The sequence below is a fragment of the Oncorhynchus keta genome, chromosome 28 (genome assembly GCF_023373465.1).
Source record: "Oncorhynchus keta strain PuntledgeMale-10-30-2019 chromosome 28, Oket_V2, whole genome shotgun sequence".
Lineage (NCBI taxonomy): Eukaryota > Metazoa > Chordata > Actinopteri > Salmoniformes > Salmonidae > Oncorhynchus > Oncorhynchus keta.
In genome coordinates, this window is record NC_068448.1 from 44,136,795 (window position 1) to 44,160,460 (window position 23,666).

Genomic DNA, 23,666 nt, shown 5'->3' on the forward strand with positions numbered 1-23,666 from the left:
GGGCTGCAGGTAGCCTAGTGGTTAAAGCGTTTGACTAGTAACTGAAATTTTTTGCAAGATCGAATCCCAAAGCTGACAAAGTAAAAATCTGCCTTTCTGCCCCTGAATAATAGGGCAGTTGACCCGCTGTTCCTAGGTCATCATTGAAAATAAGAATTTGTTCTTAACTGACTTGCCTAGTTAAATAAAGGTATAGAATTCAATTTCAGCCCAGCATTGAAACCCATTCAAAAAAGCCTTCACTTTATTCAAGTCAAAGTTGCAAGTATCCAACATCGACTGTGAATTCCCAAATTCCTTTGCAAATAATGAAAAACACTTTATTTAAAGGTTCAAACCAGATGGATATGGATTTTCTATCTCAACCATAATGTCATTATTACATAAAAGTGGACTTGATTGAGCCTAAGGGAAACAGACTTCAAAGGCAAACACCACATTCTAACATCTGTTAAATGCAATGTTAAGAGGAGAAAATGTACACACATTTCAGAGTTCTCTCAGGAAATTAAAGATCTGTACACCTGACTACTTGACACAAATAGCAATGAACCGCCACATTTAACCATGGAAAGGTGACTGGGAATATGGTTGAATACAAACAGTGTAGTTATACCCTCTGTAAGGCAATCAAACAGGTAAAACGTCAGTACAGAGACAAAGTGGAGTCGTAATTTGGGGACTAAGACACAAGACATATGTGGCAGAGTCTACAGACAATCACGGATTACAAAGGGAAAACCAGACACGTCGTGGACACCGACGTCTTACTCCCGGACAAGCTAAAGACCTTCTTCCCCCACCTTTGAGGGGCAGGCGTCATCGACGCAGCCTGCTTCCAAGGACAGTGGCACTCATTCTCCGTGGCTGACGTGAGTAACACATTTAAGTGTGTTAATCCTCTCAAGGCTGCCAGTCCAGACAGCATCCCTAGCTGCATCCTCAGGGCATGCGCTGACCCACTTGCTGGAGTGTTAATGTACATATTTAATCTCTTCCTATCCCAGCCTGCTGTCACCACTTGCTTCAAAGATGTCCACCATCGTTCCTGTACCCAAGAAAGCAAAGGCAACTGAACTAAATGACTATCACCCCGTAGCACTCACTTCTGTCATCATGAAGTGCTTTGAGAGGCTAGTTAAGGATCATACCACCTCTACCTTACCTGACACCCTAGATCCACTTAAATTTGCTTACCGCCCAAATAGATCCACAGATTATTACACTGCCCTATGCCATCTGGACAAGAGGAATACCTATGTAAGAATGCTTTTCATTGACTATAGCTCAGCCTTCAACACGATAGAACTCTCCAAGTGAAGGTAGGAAACAACACCTCCCCTTCACTGATCCTCAACTCAAGGGTGCGTTCTCAGCCCCATCCTGTATTACCTGTTCACCCATGACTGCGTGGCCACAAACACCTCCAACTCAATCATCAAGTTTGTGGACGACACAAACATAGTAAGCCTGATTATAAACCATGACGAGGCTGGTTACAGGGAGGAGGTGAGGTCCTTGGCGGAGTGGTGGCAGGAAAATAACATCTCCCTCAACGTCAACAAAATGAAGGAGCTGATCATGAACTTTAGTAAAAAGCAGAGGGACCATGCACATCGACGGGACTGCAGCGGAGAAGGTGGAAAGCTTCTAGTTCCTCGGTGTACACATCACTGATGATCTGAAATGGTCCACCCACACAAACAGCGTGGTGTTGAAGGCGCAATAGCGCCTCTTCAACCTCAGGAGGCTGAAGAAATTTGACTTGGCCCCTACTAAGACCATCACTTTTACAAATGCACAATTGAGAGCATCCTGTCAGGCTGTATCACCGCCTGGTACAGCAACTGCACCGCCTGCTAACGCAGGGCTCTCCCCATCACCGGGGGCACACTGCCTGCCCTCCTGGACACCTACAGCACCCTTTCACAGGAAGGCCAAAAAGGTCATCAAGGACATCAACCACCTGTAACAATGGCCTGTTCACCCCGCTATCTCAAGGCCATCAGACTGTTAAATAACCATTACTAGCCGGCTGCTGCCCCATATTCAGAGACACGGAATCACTGGTCACTTGAATAATGGAACGCTAATCACTTGAATACTGTTTACATAGTGCTTTACTCATTTCATATGTATATACTGTATTCTATTCTACTGTATTTTTGTCAATGCCACGCCAACATTGCTTGTCCTTATCAAATCAAATCAAATCAAATCAAATTGTCCTTATTATTTTACTTTTAGATTTGTGTGTATTGCTGTGATTTGTTAGATATTACTGCACTGTTGGAGCTAGGAACACAAGCATTTCTCTACACCCGCATCTGTTAAATATGTGTATGTGACCAATAAAATTTCATTTGATGATTGTTTTTGTCTCTGTGAGTCTGACTTAATACATTTTCTTCATAGTCTCTGTGAAAAACACAGAACAAAAACAAAATATTGACACTTCATGACTTTCAAATTAATAGTTGAGTGACTACTCTACCGATTAGCCAGCCGGGACTGGGCACTTCAGGAGAAAAGTTTTTTTTTTTAAACGAAAAGAGCAAGAGAATGCATCAATGCCAGACTGCTGGGTCTGTGCCCATGTCAGGATTGAGAGAACAGGTTTCTCCACATAAATATACTGTAGCCTATCATGTACGCTGGACCTCAGCTCAACTATGAAACCTTTTAATGTTTTTGCTCTTCAGTCAACTCACTTTTGAAATGACTTGTCAAAACTTGCCAAGTCACCCCTTTTGAAAATCCAAAATCCAAGGCACATAAACAAACCCAACCTTTGAAGTCACTTGTATTTTTCCTATCTCACTTTGTTTTCACAGACTCTCACCCAAGACTATCATAACATATTTGTTGTCTAAATTCAGGAAAGTTTTGGCTATGACAACATGCTGTTGCCATTGCTATTGCCGTCGCTGTTGCCATACAGGTCGGCTAGCTTCTTGAAACGTGGCCCCCAGGTGCTGAGATAGTCGTAGTTCTGCTCTGAGTCTGTACTTAGCGACTCCAAGGAGCTTAAGGATTCAGCTACCGAGCCACTCCCCTCAAAGGCGTACATCTGCAAAGAGTCGTATGGCGAAGCTGAAGGCTCAACATCTGCATCTTTCAGGCGGTCCCAGATGAACTCTCTGAACACCACATTGTCTGGCAGGGTTTTGTGGACAGCCTGCGAGGAAGAGGACGTTGGATAGGGGAAGAAGGTGTGGGTGTCAGGGATGACGTCTCGCCGGACCTTGGGGTCTCTGATGACGTTGAGGTTGCGGAGGGCTACCATGTCGAAGGCCTCCGTGTCTTCCTCTCCTCCACCTTCATCATCGTAGCGGACGATGTTCTCCCTCACGTCCCTCTCCTCCTCCAGAATCAATGGCTCCTTCTTCCTCTGACGCATCGACATGATCATCAGCACCATCACTGAACAACGGAAGAGAAGAGAGAGAGAAAGGAGTTTAGAATACTTGCAATGACCTTTTCTTTAATATAAATATAAAGGCATAGTACATTTAGGTTGATATATCTACATTAAATAATAGCCCATATTTGATGAATGTGAAAATGAAATGTTGAATAATTTCAGATGAATATATCCTTGCATCAATACATTTCTCTCCTCTATCCTCCATTTTGCGCGCTACTTCTACGTCCCAAAAACAACATTTCTGAACTTCCCATCCAATCCCTAGTCCCATATATTATTGCTGAAAATAACTCTCCGCACCAAAGCAAACTGGCAAATGTCTAATGATCCGTCATCCATCAATGTCGCACTGGTGCCAGTGAAATATCGCTCTGTGGACCCATATTTCTTCCCCTAACTGTGTCTGGATTCCGCGGGCTAGTGTGAAGCGACCAGGAAAGCGAATGCTAACACCGCTTCACACTTTGTAATAATAGAGCAAATGTAGGGGTGGGGAAGACACAGATGAATGGAGATTCTTCTGACTGCTGTTTGGTGACCACTTTCTGACAGCATGGTTCCCTGCTGCTTTTCTTTCTGTCTGATCACTTTTCTCTCTTTCTTTCTCTTAGGACAAAGCATCTCTCTCTCTGTGTCTTCCTCTTTTTTTCTACATAGAGGCCTATAGTATCCGTAGACATGGGAATTTGAGGTGCTGCAGCACCGCCTGTTAAAAATAAATAAATATATACATACATACACACAAATATACCTATACAGTGCCTTCGGAAATTATTCAGCCTTATTCTAAAATGAAATAGTTTTTTTTCTGCTCATCACAATACCACATAATGACTGAGAAAATGACTGAGAAAAACAAATGTTTGCTACTTCATAAAAAACTCAGTACTTTGTTGAAGCACCTTTGGCAGCAATTACATATATATATATATTCCATTTTAGAATAAGGCTGTAACTTAACAAAATACTTTCCGATATCGCTGTAGTTCCATTCATTTTTTTCAACTGGTACCGGGGGACCTTCAGACGAGTCTTGTGAGGCCTGTGGGCATCCTAGAGTAGAGCAACCAACATGTACATGTACATGTTAGTGGGAGTGTCACCTTTCCATAGAGGCATTATTAGTGTGTAGCCCAAACTGTTTGGTTGCCACAGAAGTTGGCAGATCGGCTTTACCGACTTCAGATAAGTCCCAAGACGCTTGTGGGGGTCGTAGAGCAAAACGGAGAACACCATTGTGTTCGTGAGATTCTCATCTTTCCATTTCAACAGTTCGGAGGCTACAGGTGATTTTGTGAGTTTTTTTATTATGCTAATTTACGCTTGGGCAAGGAAATCGGCCTACTTATATAATGACCATGAAGCCTTCTTCTGCTGTGACTGTGCACCTTCCCATTTACACACACACACACACACACACACACACACACACACACACACACACACACACACACACACACACACACCAAACCCCTCCCTCTGCCACTTACAAGAATAAAGATTACATTTAACTTCTTCCTCTTCCTAACAACAAGCGGTTTCAACTTGCTATTTGCATTTGAGGTTTGATCCAACAGAAACAGTTTTATGGACACCGAAACACATAATTTAACCTCAAACTGCACAAAGAGCAGATATTACTAAAACAGGAGTATCAATGAATATTGATTCTGGAAAATGTATGCTCATTTTCTGTCACACGCGGTTAGCGCTAGCCACAGACTGTCAAACCAGCTGTCTAGTTTGTGTTTTATAAATCTGCAATGAGCATAAATAAAATATATTAGGCAATGGCAACTTAAATAAGGTAGGCCTCTTTCTTAATTTATTTAAGTGCCCTTATTTACAATGACAGCCTACCAGGGAACAATGGGTTAACTGCCTTGTTCAGGGGCAGAACAACAGATTTTTACCTCATTAGCTCGGGAATTTGATCCAGCAGCCTTTTGGTTACTGGCCCAACGCTCTACGCACTAGGCTACATCTGAACAAAGTTTACTTTCTATTTATCTTATTTATAAATATTCGAGAAAAAAAACGCATTAGAAAAAAGGATAATTATTGAACTACATCTTCAAATATAAGGAACTGGAACACAAAAGTCTGAAGTTAGGTAGCAATCAACATGGTAGGGTAAAAACACAGCAAACAGAGGACATAGAAGGTACAGTTGTAATGAAAACACAGGGGGAAAAAGGTGTAGATTCACATGCAGTGCACAGCAGGTGTTTATTTCATCATACACAGGTAGGCAAACAAGCAGATTAATTGAAACTAGGACTGAAGGCTATAACTGGTTCTCACAAACGAGCTAGGAAAAGGCTTAGTAGAGTCAAAACAAACAATACCTCAAAGGCACAAACAGAATGAACTGAACTAAATAATGAGACCAGGTGAGTAACTTAACACAGGTGAAATCAATGATCAAAAATGAAGACATAGCTACGTTCAAGAACAGAATACAAAGAAACAGGGCTACGTTCAAGAACACAACGAAACAGAACACAAGGTTGACTAAGAAAATAAACACAGAACCTTACAACAAAATTACAAAGCGAAAACACGTTTTTAGACATTTTAGCCAATGTATTAAAAATACGAAGCTGAAATACCTTATTTACATAAATATTCAGGCCCTTTGTTATAAGACTTGACTTTTAGCTCAGGTGCATCCTGTTTCCATTGATCATCTTTGAGATGTTTCTAGAACTTGATTGGAGTCCACCAGTGGTCAATTCAATTGATTGTAAATTATTTGCAAAGGCACACACATGTCTATATAAGGTTCCACAGGTGACAGTGCATGTCAGAACAAAAACCAAGCCATTAAGTTGAAGATAATTGTCCGTAGTGTTCTGAGACAGGATTGTGTCGAGGCACTGATGTGGGGTAGGTTACTGTCACGACTTCCGCCGAAGTCATTCCCTCTCCTTGTTCGGGGGATGTTCGGCAGTCGACGTCACCGGCTTTCTAGCCACCGCGGATCCACTTTTCTCTGTTCCCCATGTTGTGTTTGTGAGTGATTGTTTATTGTAATTCAGTCCGTCTGTGGGCTCGTAATGTTACTTTGTATATTTGTCTTTTTGAGTAAAGAACGTTGATTACTCTATTCTGCTGTCCTACATGACTCTAGTTGGAACTTCCCCATGACTCTACACAAAGGACCCTTACAGTTACCAAAAAATGTCTGCAGCATTGAAGGTCTCAAAGAACACAGTGGCCTCCATCATTCTTAAATGGATGTTTGGAACTACCAAAGTGGCTACTCGGCCAAACTGAGCAATAGGGGAGAAGGGCCTTGGTCAGTGAGGTGACCAAGAACCTGATGATCACTCTGACAGAGCTACATAGTTTCTCTGTGGAGATTGGAGAACCTTCCAGAAGGACAACCATCTCTGCATCACTCCACTAACCAGGCCTTTATGGTAGAGTGGCCAGATGGATGCCACTCCTCAGTAAAAGGGACATGACAGCCCACTTGTAGTCTGCCAAAAGGTACCTAATGGACTCTCAGACCATGAGAAACAAGATGCTCTGCTCTGGTGAAACCAACATTAAACTCTTCGGCCTAAATGCCAACTATCACGTCTGGAGGAAACCTGGCACCATCCCTGCGGTGAAGCATGGTGATGGCAGCATCATGCTATGGGGATGTTTGTCAGCTGCAGGGACTGGGATACTACTCAGGAATGAGGGAAAGATGAATGGAGAAAAGTACAGACAGAAAATTGATGAAAACATGCTCCAAAAGCTCAGGACCTCAGACTAGGGCAAAGGTTCACCTTCCAACAGGACAACGACCCAAATCACACAGCCAAGACAACGCAGGAGCGGCTTCGGGGCAAGTCTCTTAATTTTCTTGGCCCAGCCAGTATTTCGACGTCTGGATGAGAAGCGTGCCCAAAGTAAACTGCCTGTTACTCAGGCCCAGAAGCTAGGATATGCATATCATTTGTAGATTTGGATAGAAACTTTTAAAATAATGTCTATGTCTAACAGAACTGATATGGCAGGTGAAAACCTGAGGAAAATTATGTGGTTATTTTGACGATTTTGATGTGGGTATTTTCAATTGAATGGCTATAGAGTATCTAATGGGTTAGGACCCAGATTGGAGTTCCTATGGCTTCCACTAAATGTCAACAGTCTTTAGACATTGTTTCAGGCTTGTTTTCTAAATAAATGAAGACGAATGAGACCTTTCTGTCAGTGGACTGTAGAATCATGCAGTGCTGGTTTGCACGTGCCCTTTGTTGTTTTTCATTTCTATTGAATATGCTATTGTCCGGTGGAAATATTATCAATTATTTAGACAATTGACAAGCTGAGGATTAATTATAAAACATTGTTTGAGATGTTTCTACGAACTTTACCAGTACTATTAGGATGTATTCTTCTGCATGTTTTGACCGCCTCTGAGCCAGTGAATTACTGAGCAAAACGCGCCAACAAAGCAGAGTTTTTGGGATATAAAGAGGGTCTTTTTCGAACAAAACAAACATTTATTGTGTAGCTGGGACTCTTGTGACTGCAACCATATGAAGATCTTCGTATGTGATTATTTTTATCGCTATTCCTTTACTTGGTTGTAAAATGTTTGTATGCTTTTGTAAGCGGGGTGCTGTCCTCAGATAATCGCATGGAATGCTTTCGCCTTAACTTCTCTAGGGTAGGGGGCAGCATTCGGAATTTTGGAGGAAAAGCATGCCCAAATTAAACGGCCTGCTACTCGGGCCCAGAAGATATGATATGCATACAACTGGTAGAGTTGGATAGAAAACACTAAAGTTTCCAAAACTGTTAAAATAGTGTCTGTGAGTATAACAGAACTGATTTGGCAGGCGAAAACCTGACAAAAATCCATTCAGGAAATATTTTTTTAGTTTGTTTTGTAGTTTTCTATTCAATGCCATTACAGTATCCATTGACTTAGGACTCACTTTACAGTTCCTATACCTTCCACTAGATGTCAACAGTCTTCAGAAATTGTTTTCAGGCTTGTATTCTAATAAATGAGGGAGTAAGACCAGTCTGAATGAGTGGACCCTACCGTGTCGCAGAGATTTTTCATGTGCAATCCCAAGAGAGTGCATTTATTGTTTATCTCTTATATTGACAACGTTAATGTCCTGATGAAATATTATAGATCATTTAGGCTAAAAACAACCTGAGGATTGAATTTAAACATCATTTGACATGTTTCTATGAACTTTACGGATACAATTTAGATGTTTTTGTCTGCCTGTTTTGACTGCGTTTCAGCCTGTGGATTACTGAAGAAAATGCGTGAACAAAACCGAGGTTTTTGGATATAAAGAGACTTTTTATCGAACAAAAGGATAATTTATTGAGTAAATGAATGTCTTCTGATTGCCACCATATAAAGAAGGCGGCAGGGTAGCCTAGTGGTTAGAGTGTTGGACTAGTAACCGGAACAATGTGTACATTATTACAAATGGTTGCAGCTAATGAAGAAATTGCAGAATCTTCTGAACTGGAGAAAGTGATGAATTTGATGAAAATTCTGAAAATGAATACAAGAAATGTGAAAACTGTGAAAATGTCAACCATTGGTCAAGTACCAGAATACAAAAGAGGATTTAGATTCTTATTTAGAGCGTTTGGAGCGTTGGCTGGCTGTAAATGAAATCAAAAATGAAAAAAAAAACAGGCGTATTTCTCAGTGTTTTGGGTCCAACTGAGTATGGATTGCTGAAAGATCTCGTTGAACCAGTAAAAGCAGTGGAGTTGACCTATGCAGAACTGACTGAAACTCTCAAGGCCACTCTAGCTGGTGGGAAGGTTTTCAGTAAACTGGACCTGTCATTCGCTTATGAGCAACTGAAGCTGGATGCGGAGTCAGAACAGTATCTAACCATCAATACGCTGAAGCTGTCGAGATTCCATAGGGCAAGAGATTGAATCTGAAAAGCCCATTGTGTAATGGGCTTTTCAGATTCAATCTCTTGCCCTTTGGAATCTCGACAGCTTCAGCGTTATTCTAACACACAATGGATCAGGTCTTGGATGGCATAGACAATGTTGTGTGCTTTGTGGATGACATCCTCGTGTCAGCACCAACCATCGAAGAGCACCTTGTGGCCTACATGCTGCTGAATGTCCTGTTCCAGTCCAGTCCACCACAGATAACTGCGGGCGAGGGTTTTAATTTGAGTGATCCTTGGATGTACCTCATGCAGATCAGATAAGTCTTCTCTTGAATTTGTGAGGCACCACCACCCTTGATCCCCACAGAACACATTCTTGATCAGTAGACAGCTGGTCTTTATTTTCTATGCATGGGTGAAGGTTATCATCGTTTACGAAGGTTGGCCAGCCGGCCAATGTTAAATCCAAAACTTTTGAAAGCACAGGGTCTTTCCTCGTTTCCTCCGCTATGTCTGAAGCAGATATGGGCAGTCCGTCGATGAGAGAGATCTGCAATACTGCTCTATCATCTTCACTGTCGGTGTCATTTTTGCATGGTAAGCTTGATAGTGCATCGGCATTTGAGCGATCACTGGATCGCCTGTACTCAATCTCATAGCCGTGGGCTAGCAATATCAGAGCCCAAAGTGCAGCCAGGGTTGGTATGGCTGATATTGATCCAAGGATGGCCAACAGAGGCTCATGATCTGTCAGCAGTTGGAACTTCCTTCCATTGAGGTATTTGTGAAACTTCTTCACTCCGAATATTATTCTCAGGGCTTCCTTCTCAATTTGAGTATAATTTTTCTCACTTGGTGACAGAGTCCATGATGCAAATGCGATAGGGTGTTCTTCACCTGATGGTAGAACATGTGAGATGACGGGCTCCTAATCCATATGGAGATGCATCACACGCGAGTCTCAGCTTCATCTCTGTGTCGTAGTGGGCAAGCCACTTGCTCTTTAGCAAACGTTTGCAAGTCTTGAATGCTTATTCACATTGTGGAGGCCAATTACACTTTGTATCAGCCTGCACCTGTTGATGAAGCGGATGCAACAATGTGGACAAATTTGCCATAAACTTTCCGTATTAGTTCAGGAGCGGAGCAAAGGCCCCAAAAATTACCTCAGCTCTGGGACACAACTCACACTGTGAAGCTGTTTGCAACAAGCCTGCTACTACAACTCTTCATCCATGGTCCTGGGCTGCTACACCATGCGAACACATCCATGTGGATTACGTCGAGATTGACAAGCAACATTTCCTTGTTGTTGACCATATACATTCCAAGTGGATGGAAGCGTTCCCTACTCAACTGACCACAGCTGAGAAGACCATGAATATTCTCAGACACCTGTTTGTATCCTTTGGACTAGTCAAAGAGCTCGTCTCGGACAACAGATCCTTTCATCTCAAACGATTTTGAAGAACAACAGAGTATTTTGTATTGTGTTTTATTTAAACTTTATTTAAACTTTATTTAACTAGGCAAGTCAGTTAAGAACAAATTCTTATTTATAATGATGACCACCTTAGCATCCGGCAAAAAACGGAGCAGTGGAGAGAGCCGTGCAAACCTTTAATAAGAGGGCCTGGACTAAATTCGGGGTTCAGTTGGTGCCCACCTACCAAAGGCACAACACACAGTACCACACCACACACAATAAAGGAATGTACACCAGCTGAACTGTTTCTGAAATGCCAACCACGTTGTTGACATTGTTGAAACCAGACTTGTCAAACACTGTGGCAAAGCACAAGCTACAGCAGAAGAGAGCTCATGACAGACACTCAAAAACTGTCAGAGAATTCAAAGAGGGAGAGAGGGTGATGGTATTTAATTTCAATCGACTGTGGAACTCAGGTGCGATCTTGCAGAGGTAATTTGACTTACCGAGTTGAAGTTGGTCATCGCCTTGTCAACACTCATGTAGCTCATCTGCTACAGTCCAATGCTTCATCAAAGCCAGGTCGAGAGACAAGAACAATAATATTACACTTTTTACCTCATTCTACCAGCGTGTCACATGCGCAACCAGAGGGGAAAAAAGTTCTAGACGACCTTCAGTCCACACACAGAGACACATACAAAGTTATCCCTCACCCTCCATTTGGCAAATCTGACCATAATTCTGTCCTCCTGATTCCTGCTTACAAGCAAAAACGAAAGCAGGAAGTACCAGTGACTCACTCAATACTGAAGTAGTCAAATGACGCATATTCTACAGGACTGTTTTTCTAGCACAGACTGGAAAATATTCCGGGATTCATCTAATGGCATTGAAAAGTAAACCACCTCAGTCACTGCTTCACCAATAAGTGCATCAATGACGTCCCCCCCACAGTGACCATGTGTACATATCAAAGGTTAGAGCTGCCGCTATCAAGGAACAGGAGACTAATCTGGACGCATATAAGAAGTCCCGCTATGCCCTCAGACGAACCATCAAACGGGCAAAGTGTCAATATAGCACTAAGATTGAATACTACTACAAACGGCTCTGACGCTCGTCGGACTACAACGGGAAACCCAGCTGCAAGCTGCCCAGTGACACAAGCCTACCAGACGCGCTAAATGCCTTTTATGCTCGCTTCGAGACAAGCAACACTGAAGCATGCATGAGAGCGGTGTGATCACGCTCTCCGTAGCTGATATGAGCAAGACCTTTAAACAGGTCAACATTCACAAGGCCGCGGGGCAAGACAGATTACCAGGACATGTACTCAGAGCATGCGTGGACCACCTGGCATGTGTCTTCACTGACATTTTCAACCACTCCCTGACCGAGTCTGTAATACTCACGTTGTCACCAGGACAAAAATAACACCTATGTGAGAATCCTGGACTTGCTGAAGTGCTGCCCCCAGGTGGTAAGGGCAGGCAACAACACATCTGCCGCGCTGATCCTCAACACGGGGGCCCCTCAGGGGTGCATGCTTAGTCTCCTCCTGTACTCCCTGTTCACCCACGACTGCGTGGCCAAGCACGACTCCAACACCATCATTACGTTAGCTGACGACACAACCTGTGGTAGGCCAGATCACCGATAATGATGAGACAGCCTATAGGGAGGAGGTCAGAGTACCTGGTAGTGTGGTGCCAGGACAACAACCTCTCCCTCAATGTGAGCAAGAGAAAGGAGATGATCGTGGACTACAGGAAAAGGAGGGCCGGACACACTTCATTCACATCGACAGGGCTGTAGTGGAGCGGGTTGAGAGTTTCAAGTTCAAACTATCATGGTCCAAACACACGAAGAAAATCATGAAGAGGGCAGGACAATGCCTGACTGAAAAGACTTGGTGTGGATCTCCAGTTCTTCAAAATGTTCTACAGCATCCCGACTGGTTGCATCTCCACCTGGTATGGCAACTGCTCGGCATCCGACCGTCAGAGGGTAGTGCGTACAGCCCAGTACATAACTGGGGCCAAGCTTCCTGCCATCCAGGACCTATATACTTGGCGGTGTCCGAGGAAGGTCCAAAAAATTGTTCTTATGTTATCGGCAGTCATAGTCAGACAGCCTGAACATCTTGATTCTATGTTTAATTGAGATATTTTGTGAATAAAGCATTTAATGATCACTTTGACTGCTCTACGTATGATCACTAGTAGATGTGCAAATGTTTTTAAGAGCCACATTACTAACGATCTGGCTCTGGGAAACACCTCATATACTAACGGTGCATCGTAAGAAGGTTCTAACGATAATCATAACGCTACGAAGGCTTTTGGAAAACAAGTCCCTGTTCTACTCTAGTATGGCTGGAGGGACACCTGAGCTGACAGCACCTGAGGACGCAGAAGCAGCAACACCCCTGGACTCTCTCCCCTGGACTCTCTCCTCTGGGCTCTCCTCTCAGTCAAAACAATGCAATCACGCCCCCAATTGCAGTGCCGCAGATTCAAACATGCGTTGATGGAGATGCCAGATCTGGGAGCAAAGACAGAGAGGAGAGAGAAAGGGGTTATGCACAGAGTATTAATGCAAGAGGGGGAGGCAGGGAGGGGTGGAGGAGGACCCTTGCTCCCTTCGGCCTCAACGTAGACTTTGATCTGAAGCCATTCTTGTGATTATTGTGACTTTGTAATTGTTTGTAGGCTTATGTAGTCTAAATTGAATCTATGATTGTATGCTATCCATTTGGTTTTTGTATGTTTTTTGTATGTAATTTTAATATTTGAGAATTACCCAATGATATTAGGACATACTTGGCCATGATAACAGACACCTGTGTGTGTCTTTCAACACTATATAAACGAGTCACCCTGCAGTGTTTGTGATTATACCCTGATGACGACAGCTTGCCTGTCGAAACGTTGGACATTATATTTTTGCATCTGAGCTCTTAGTGTGTGGCTCTCCTCTATTTTCAAGTTTTCCACTCTGCTAGCAAGCATCTCGCCTAAATAGGTGTGCATTTATTTTTCCTCTAGGGGTGGGGGAGGGTCACGCAGGGAGACGGGGTAGGGGAGAGCAGAGAAGAAGAAGTGGAGGAGAGAGAATGGAGTATAAGGATATAAAGTTAAGCAGCACAGACTGATTGATGAAGGCAGATGAGGACTCATCCACCCACGGAGCAGCTCATGTACACACACACAAATACACACAAAAACAGACATGGGCTTGGACTGGAAGCAATAAGTTCTAAGTCTCTAAGCCTCATAACTTCTAATTGATTTTCATTAGCAATGCTGGGTTCAGAACTCCACCACTACCTCTTTCCCCTGTTGCTCTTTTCATCTTCTCATTTATTACAAAAAGTATTCTCATTTGCAATAAAAAGGTTTACTTTTGCAAACTAAAATGTAAGTGAGTGTTGGCTGTCCCTATTGTATATCCCATTAAAACTTTGTAGAGCAAGGCCCCTTTCTTCTCCTTTTCTGTCTGAATGACGTGCCCAACGTAAAACTGCCTGTAGCTCAGGCCCTGAACCCAAGATATGCATATAATTGGTACCATTGGAAAGAAAACACCTTGAACTTTGTAAGAATGTTAACATAACGTAGAATAATATAACAAAATATATATGGTAAGAGGAAATCCAAAGAAAAACCAACCAGCCAGAGACTATCCTCTTAGAAATGCAAGCGAAAGGTCACATTGTAAAATAGCTCCCTGGATTCTTATGGCTTCCACAGGGTGTCAGCAGTCCATGTTCAAGGTTTCATGCTTGCAACTTCAAAAACAAATAAGAAATAACAGTTTTTGCATGAGGACACAGTCTTAGAAATCGGTGTTTTTGCGCGCCATGTTGAAGTTGTGCACCTGCTAAAATCGGTTTCCTATTGAACATACTTCTTTCCAAAATAAATATTATAGTTTGATTACATTTTAGGGTGTCTGAGGAGTAAATAGAACATATTTTGACTTGTTGAAACAAAGTTTAGGGGCAGATTTTCAGATTCCTTTCTCTGCAGTGGATTACTCAAATCGAGGTTTTGGGATATAAAAAAAATGTTTTTCTTCCAAAACGACATGTTATAGCTGCGACCCGACCCTTTGGATGACAAATCAGATTAAGATTTTCAAAAAGTAAGTGATTATTTCTTCTTTGTTATGTAACCTGTGCCAGTGGAAAAATATTTTGATGTGGGGCGCCATCCTCAAATAATTGCATGGCATGCCTTCACTGTAATAGCTCATGTAAATCGGACAGTGCAGTTAGATTAACAAGAATGTAAGCTATCAGAGGGTATTAGACACTTATATATACCTAAATGTTTAAAACCCATAATAACTAATAGAATTTATTTGAATTATGCTCCCTCCAGTTTCACCGGAAGTTGTTCCACTAGCGGGACACCGATCCTTTTAAGACTCCATCTCAATGTTCAATTAAGTTTACCAGCGCATTAAACTATTCTTCTGACTGTGCTGTGATGTGGTGTAAAAACCCTGTCTCTGGATTTAATGGGCAATAATGAAGACCATTGGTGATGGTTCACTGTTGTATTTTGTTTGTGGCTTAGTTAATTAAATCTCATTTGCAAGTGCAATCATTAATAGAAAAAGCTCAAAACAAATGTGACTACTAGCGTTATCATCATGAGAGACACAACCTGTCAAAAAGTGAGAATCCTTTACACATACTGTACCTTCTCCCTATATCCACAAAGGCATGCTCAAACCCTGCAAACAAAGAGTCGTTAGGACGTCCCCAGCACGTCACGAAATGGTCGCTTGAAGTCGACAGGCGGTTTCCCCCCGCAGGTTCTGTCTAGTTCCCGGTTTGTCCCGGGCACTTCCCCGACGACGTTTTGTAGGACTTTCTTGGGATGTCGGGACATAGTTCCCTCAGGGTTTTTGTCTAGTTCCCGGTTTGTCCCAGGGACGTCACCCGATGGTCGCTAAGAAACGTTCTCCCCCCAAAAACAGAAAATCTAACCATGGTACGCGCACCCTAGTTTCATTACACATCACCCTTTGTTACTGTTGCCAAGTCCATCAAGGCCCTGATTCATGAACCACTGATCCAGTCATAGCTCTTTGGCAATGGTAGGGACACCCACACACAAACAGTGCCTTTGACAATGTGTTTTCAAGATACATAGTTGAAACACAGTACATGACTACACCATGTATGTGTATTCATACAGTCATTATTATTTAACATGTCCTCACCTGGGATTTGAATTCCCGACCTCTTGGTTCACAGCATTCTAATCACCCTGCTAAGCCACCATGTCTGAATCAATGAGTACGGTTACAATAATGTGATTATTGTGGATAGTCAGCTAAATATAATAATTTTATTAAAACGTTTACATGCTTTGCAAGAACAACGATTTTCCTAATAATCCTGTTTACACACCTGAAATCAGGCAACATAATGGCACTCTGATACATGCAGAAAATCGGCAATTAAAATAAATGTTTTACCACAGCGACCATGTTATTTTTTAGGGACGCATATTTGATTCTGTGAAAACTACTTCTATGATGTATACATTCAGTTGCTCCGAATTCACTTCACTCAAGCAAAAGAGGGAGACTTGCTCGGCTGGTGCTAGCAAATGCGCAGATCAAATAATCGGCATTCCAGCGGTGTAAGTCTCCCTCTTTAGCTTGAGTGAAGTGAATTCGGAGCAACTGAATGTATGCATGTCATAATAATTTGAAAGATATCTCAGAAAACCAGGTATTTTAATCGGCCTACGCTTACTTTAATTTTGAACAGATGCCGATTAATTATTAAGTTAAGCAGAGTAAGATGTTTTAGATTACTTTTGCATGATCTGCCTACTGCCATAATCAGTTTAATATCTAATTATTACTGTCCATTAATAAACATACTCAATTAATGATTTCACATGTATGCCTATTTCAACACTTTCCACTTCAAAATCAATCTTAGCTCTGTTAAAAATACACTGAAGAAAAAATATTGCATTTATTGTGGTGATTCAGGAGTAACATTAACCTCTTGCTGGAAATGCAAATGCGCTACGCTAAATGCTAATAGTACTAGTTAAAACTCAAACGTTCATTAAAATACACATGCAGGGTATTGAATTAAAGCTACACTCGTTGTGAATCCAGGCAACAAGTCAGATTTTTAAAATGCTTTTCGGCGAAAGCATGAGAAGCTATTATCTGATAGCATGTAACACCCCAAAAGACCCGCAGGGGACGTAAACAAAATAATTAGCATAGTCGGCGCTACACAAACCGCAACAAATAAAATATAAAACATTCATTACCTTTGACCATCTTCTTTGTTGGCACTCCTAGATGTCCCATAATCACTATTGGGTCTTTTTTTTCGATTAAATCGGTCCATATATAGCCTAGATATCGATCTATGAAGACTGTGTGATAAAAGAAAAAAAATAGCGTCTTATAACGTAACGTCATTTTTTAAAATTTAAAAAGTCGACGATAAACTTTCACAAAACACTTCGAAATACTTTTGTAATGCAACTTTAGGTATTATTAAACATTAATAAGCGATCAAATTAATCACGAGATTTCTATAGGGGTCCGTCTGGAAATAATGTCCGGGTATTTCTCAACCAAAATATCCGGTCGGAGACCTGAAGAAAAAGCCTGTCTCTTGTTCGTTTGACCAAGAAACAAAGAATTGGCAAATGACAAGACTGTTGACATCGTGTGGAAGCTGTAGGTACTGCAACCTCAGCCCCATTTAATGTCGTTCGCCCATAACAATGGGTTGAAGTGGCTAATGGATATATTTTTCCATTTTCAGTGATCAGATTTTCCTGCACTTTTCGATGAAACGCACGTTCTGTTATAGTCACAGCCGTGATTTAACCAGTTTTACAAACGTCTGAGTGTTTTCTATCCACACATACTAATCATATGCATATACTATATTCCTGACCTGAGTAACAGGGCGCTGAAATGTTGCGCGATTTTTAACAGAATGTTCGAAAAAGTAGGGGGTAGGAGTAACAGGTTAAAACAGAATAATATGACCCACCAATATTAGACAACTATACTGAAAACCCAAACTCAAATTGCTGAAATAAATCAATAAAATCAATTAGAGAAGTGTCAGATTAACTGATAACTAAAATAGCATTGCAGATGGCTCTCTTTTGCTAAGTGCAGCGATGTATTGTAGGTAATAAATGTGCAGGGGACTTCTGATATTCTAGTTTGTGGCGCAGCAGAAAGATAGCATATCCCCAAATCCAGAGGTTGTTAAGTTCAAATCCCAGGTGGGGTCATATAGAAAAGTCAGTAGCGATCAAGTCATGTTGTATGTAATCACATTGTCAATGATTAAAGACGTGTACACTATTTTAGCTGAACAGGATTCCACTTGCCTTAAAACCCCCTTACCATTTCATTTCTTTACTTATGGTTTAGAACACCTGGGACCATTACATGACAAAACTCTTGATTGGACTATGACAAAGTCCAAAGAACATTCAGGGGACCATGACACAATGTCACAAGAAAGTCCTTAAAATGTCCTTGGAACTAGACAAAACTTTTAGGTGACCATGACAAAATTTCCCAAGAAATTTGCTCTGGGATGTCCCCGTGACAAACCGTGGATAAGACAAAACCTTCAGGGAACCATGACACAATATCCAAAGAACGTCCTAAAAACATCCACCAGGACGTCCCAGGGACATTCCGGTATCAAGATAAAACCTCCAAGGGACCATAACACAATGTCCCAAGAATGTTCAGGTCACAATGACACAATGTCCCAAGAGCGTCCTAAAGATGTCCACAGGTCAAACCAGGAACTATAAAAAGGTCCCCCAGAGAATGTTCCCTTGGAATCATCATGCAATGTCCAAAGGACTAGTAAATGGAAAGTCCTGAGAATTTCCTAAAAAGGTCCTGACATGGTCCTCAGTGATGTCCTGTGAATTTGCAGGGAACTAGACAAAGGTCCCCCAGAGAACGTTCACTTGGGACCATCACACAACATTCTTAGAATGTACTCAGAATTTCAGTGGGATAATGTTGCGCTGAAACCCTTAAACAACCTGATGGGAATGTCGCCGAATGTCCTCATGTCCTTTGCTATATTAAATTCAGACACCTTGACTTTTTCCATATTTTGTTACGTTACAGTCTTATTCTAAAATGGATTAAATATATTTTTGAAATTAATTAATCTACACACAATACCCCATTTTAAATTTTAGAATAAGGCTGTAACGCAACAAAAAAAATGTAAAGTCTGAATACTTTAAAAATGCACTGTATAATCACATTAGTAAGTTCTCAAAAAATGTTGAAAACAGACATTCATGAACATGGAGATAACATGAGAATACTACCCATAGATGGTTGATCTTCATGGTTGATCTTCCCCAAGCATATCTCTGACCTTTTTAACCTGTCTCTCCTCTCTTGGGAGGCTCCCATTGGTTGGAAGGCAGCCACAGTGCATACTTTATTTAAAGGGGGAGATCAAACTGATCCTAACTGTTATAGGCGGATTTATATTTTTCCATGTTTATCATAAGTGCTGGAAAAAACGTGTTAATAATCAACTGACTGGCTTTCTTGATGTCTATAATATTCTCTTGGGTATGCAATCTGGTTTCCGGTCAGGTTATGGATGTGTCACTGCAACCTTGGCCAAAGCTTTTGATATGGTAGACCATTCCATTCTTGTGGGACGGCTAAGGAGTATTGGTGTCACTCGGGGGTATTTGGCCTGGTTTGCTAACTACCTCTCTCAAAGAGTGCAGTGTATAAAGTCAGAACATCTGATGTCTCAGCCATTGGCTGTCACCAAGGGAGTACCCCAAGGCACGATCCTAGGCCCCATGCCCTTCTCAATTTACGTCAACAACACAGCTGAAGCAGTAGGAAGCTCTCTCAGCCATTTACATGCAGATGAAACAGTTTTATGCTCAGCTTATACTCAGCTCTACAACAAAGCTTTCTTAGTGTCCAACAAGCTATCTCTGCCCTTAACCTTGTTCAGAACACCTCCAAAACAAAGGACATGTTGTTTGGTAAGAAGAATGCCCCGGTGTTATTACCAGCTCTGAGGGTTTAGAGCTTGAGGTAGTCACCTCATACAAGTACTTGGAAGTATGGCTAGACGGTACACTATCCGTCTCTCAGCACCTATCAAATCTGCAGGCTAAGGTTAAATCTAGACATGGTTTCCTCTATTGTAATCCATCCTCTTTCCTCACAGCTGCCAAACTAACCCTGATTCAGATGACCACCCTACCCATGCCAGACTACGGAGACATAATTTATAGATCTGCAGGTAAGGGTCCTCTTGAGAGGCTTGATGTTCTTTACCATTCGGACATCAGATTTTCCACCAATGCTCCTTATAGGACACATCACTATACTCTCTACTACTCTGTAAACTGGTCATCTCTGTAATTCCGTCGCAAGATCCACTGGTTGATTCTTATTTTTAAAACCTTCTTAGGCCTCACTCCCCCCTCTGAGATACCTACTGCAGCCCTCATCCTGCACATACAACACCCGTTCTGTCAGTCACATTCTGTTGCAGGTCCCCAAAGCACACGTCCCTGGGTCGCTCCTTTTTGGGGTCGCTCCTTTTTTCAGTTCGCTGCAACTAGTGACTGGAAGGAGCTGAAAAAAAACTATCAAACTGGACTGTTTTATCTCCATCTTTTCCTTCAAAGACTCAATCATGGACACTCTTACTGACAGCTGTGGCTGCTTCACTTGATGTAGTGTTGTCTCTACCTTCTTGCCCTTTGTGCTGTTGTCTGTGCCCAATAATGTTTGTACCATGTTTTGTGCTGCTTCCATGTTGTGCTGCTGCCATGTTGTTGTCATGTTGCCCAGTCAAAACTGTTCGCTGCTCTGGCCCCCCAATGGTGGAACAAACTCCCTCACGACGCCAGGACAGCGGAGTCAATCACCACCTTCCGGAGACACCTGAAACCCCACCTCTTTAAGGAATACCTAGGATAGGATAAAGTAATCCTTCTCACCCCCCTTAAAAGATTTAGATGCACTATTGTAAAGTGGCTGTTCCACTGGATGTCATAAGGTGAATGCACCAATTTGTAAGTCGCTCTGGATAAGAGCGTCTGCTAAATGACTTAAATGTAAATGTAAATGTAATGTTGTGTTGCTACCATGCTGTGTTTCCATGTGTTGTCTTAGGTCTCTCTTTATGTAGTGTTGTGGTGTCTCTCTTGTCGTGATGTGTGTTTTGTCCTATATTTTTATTTTATTTTTAATCCCAGACACTGTCCCTGCGGAAGGCCTTTTCCCTTCTGTTAGGCCATCATTGTAAATAATAATTTGTTCTGAACTGACTTGCCTATAAAGGTTAAATAAAAAATACCCAGCAGTGTAATGATGCATCCCAGAATTGCGACCAGGGCCCCTGCACTGAGGCCAGCAGGAAGTGTGTAGGGCATGGCTCCACACGATTGGGCCACACCGTCCGAGTCACAGTCACACACGTTCACTGATAAGGTGTTGGTGCTACTGAGGGCAGGGCTTCCATTGTCGACAATCAACACGGGCAGTCGATACAGCATCTGCTCCTGTCTACGAAACCCTCCACGTTTCGTTACGATAGACGCCGTGTTGTCTGGAAGGGAGGGTCATGAACATGATCAGTCAGGAAGAAGGGGAAGAGTGTTTAGAGATCAAATCCTGCATAGTCTGTGATGAGCCTACAGACTGTGGATCAACCCTATAATGATTGATATCATCTCTAATTTAAAACAACCTTAATATAGGAGATTTCTTTATCTCACAAAGCACATATACTATAGCTGCAGAGACAACTTTATACTGTTTTGTTTTTATGCTTTGTTTTTTTTATGCTTTGTTCTACAGTTCGCAAAAACACTACAGTAAATACTTACAGTATACTACAGTCCTCAAAAACACAACAGTACAGTATACTAGTCAGCAAAAACACTAGAGAAATTACTACAGTATGTAGTACACTTTTTTTCACTAGTATTTATACTATAGTAAACTGTAAATACTACAGTATACTATAGTATTCCTATGATAGTTTATATAAACACAATAGTATTTTTTCAATTGGGCAGTGACATATGAATAGTAACAACTGAGGAATAGAAGAGAAAGCATAATGGCATAATGTCAGGGTAGTCCAGAAAAAAATGTACATAGGAGGAAAATATTTTTGCAAATGGGCAGGATACCGTTAGTGATTAAATTATACTTATACTCAAATTGTGTCATTACATTTCAAAACCTGTTTTTGCCTGCACACTTCTAAACCTGCAATTAAACATTCATAGATATTCTTATCCATTGAATGGATTTAAAGGTGAAAGAAACATGAATGAGCCATCAGAATCATCCTCAGAAAGTTTATTTCAGCAACTACTTTCAATCAAAAAGGTTTTGAAATGTCTAATGCTTTAAAATCCAATATTTACAAAGAACACTTCTCAATCCACACTTGGCCATGGTTGACCCTGATCTTACATAGCTTACAAACCCTGATCTCTTACATTAAAAATGTTCCTCTCATTCTTCTCTGTTGTCAGTAATGGACTGTTGTGAGATAATTGGAGTAATTTGACAAGGAGGAGACACCTACCTTTGTTGTCTCGGAGAGTGAAGTTGCTGTTGCTAACCACAGACGCAGGTAGGGCAAAGTAGAAGAGATGACCACTGGGAGATTCATCCTTGTCCACTGCGCTGATGGTCTGGATGACCTGTGGACACATGACCACACACATCCTCTATGATTGTCTGAACCTCTAATGACACAACCAAATTGTGAAGCTGATCAATTGATTGATTGTTTGATTGATACAATTGCCTAATTGTTGCCACTAAACGGTCATCAATCCATATCTGTAGTTTCTTTGTTTTAGCCTGGCATCTCCATAAGAATTAACTGTGCTGGTTGAACATGGTGCCTAATTGCGTTCACAGGTTTGAATTAATTTACAAACTAGCATAAATCTCGCTTAACAGGCCAATGGCTAAAATGGTGCTAATAAAGCTGATTTTGATTCATAGGAAATATTTATTTTATAACGTTAGCTATTATTTTACATCACTTAACACTTGCAGTAAGTGCTTTTTTTGGCAAGAGGAGCCTAATGCAGCCTTATAGGGACGAGATTCTCTCTGAAACATTATAGGGATGGATTCAATTGTTTTTTTTTCCGTTATCAATCTACACACAATAACCCATAATGACAAAGCAAAAACAGGTTTTTAGAAATGTTTGCAAATGTATTAAAAATAAATAACTGAAATATGATATTTACATAAGTATTCAGACCTTTTAATCAGTACTTTGTTAAACAACCTTTAGCAGCAATTACAGCATTGGGTCTTTTTGGGTATGACGCTACAAGCTTGGAGCAATTGTATTTGTATTCTCATTCTTCTCTGCAGATCCTCTCAAGCTCTGTCAGGTTGGATGGGGAGTGTCGATGCACAGCTATTTTCAGGTATCTCCAGAGATGTTAGATCGAGTTCAAGTCCGGGCTTTGACTAGGCCACTCAAGGACATTCAGAGCCTTGTCCCGAAGCCACACCTGCATTGTCTTGGCTGTCTGCTTAGGGTTGTTGTCCTGTTGGAAGGGGGAACCTTTGCCCCAGTCTGAGGTCCTGAGCGCTCTGGAGCGGGTTTTCATCAAGGATCTCTCTATACTCTGCTCTGTTCATATTTCCCTCGATCCTGACTAGTCTCCCAGTCCCTGCCGCTGAAAAACATCCTCAAAGCATAAGGATGCCAACACCATGCTTCACCAGGTTGGTGCCAGGTTTCCTCCAGACGTGACGCTTGGCATTCAGGCCAAAGAGTTCAATCTTGGTTTCATCAGACAATATAATCTTGTTTCTCATGGTCTGAGTCCTGTAG

At 41.7% G+C, this 23,666-nt stretch overlaps 1 protein-coding gene across 2 annotated transcripts in view; it reads right to left on the reverse strand.

Annotated features, from left to right (window-relative positions):
- Positions 1-2,675: 2,675 nt before the first annotated feature.
- Positions 2,676-23,666, reverse strand: part of LOC118361130 (cadherin-7-like) — a 116,176-nt gene continuing 95,185 nt past the window's right edge. For both annotated transcript variants that reach the window (XM_052483126.1, XM_052483125.1), the window contains 3 exons: positions 22,386-22,503; positions 21,141-21,392; positions 2,676-3,423 (listed from right to left, as the gene is read on the reverse strand). In XM_052483126.1, the coding sequence (XP_052339086.1) occupies positions 2,891-3,423; positions 21,141-21,392; positions 22,386-22,503 (903 nt within the window). In that variant the 3' untranslated portion in view covers positions 2,676-2,890. The remainder of the gene's footprint in view (positions 3,424-21,140; positions 21,393-22,385; positions 22,504-23,666) is intronic.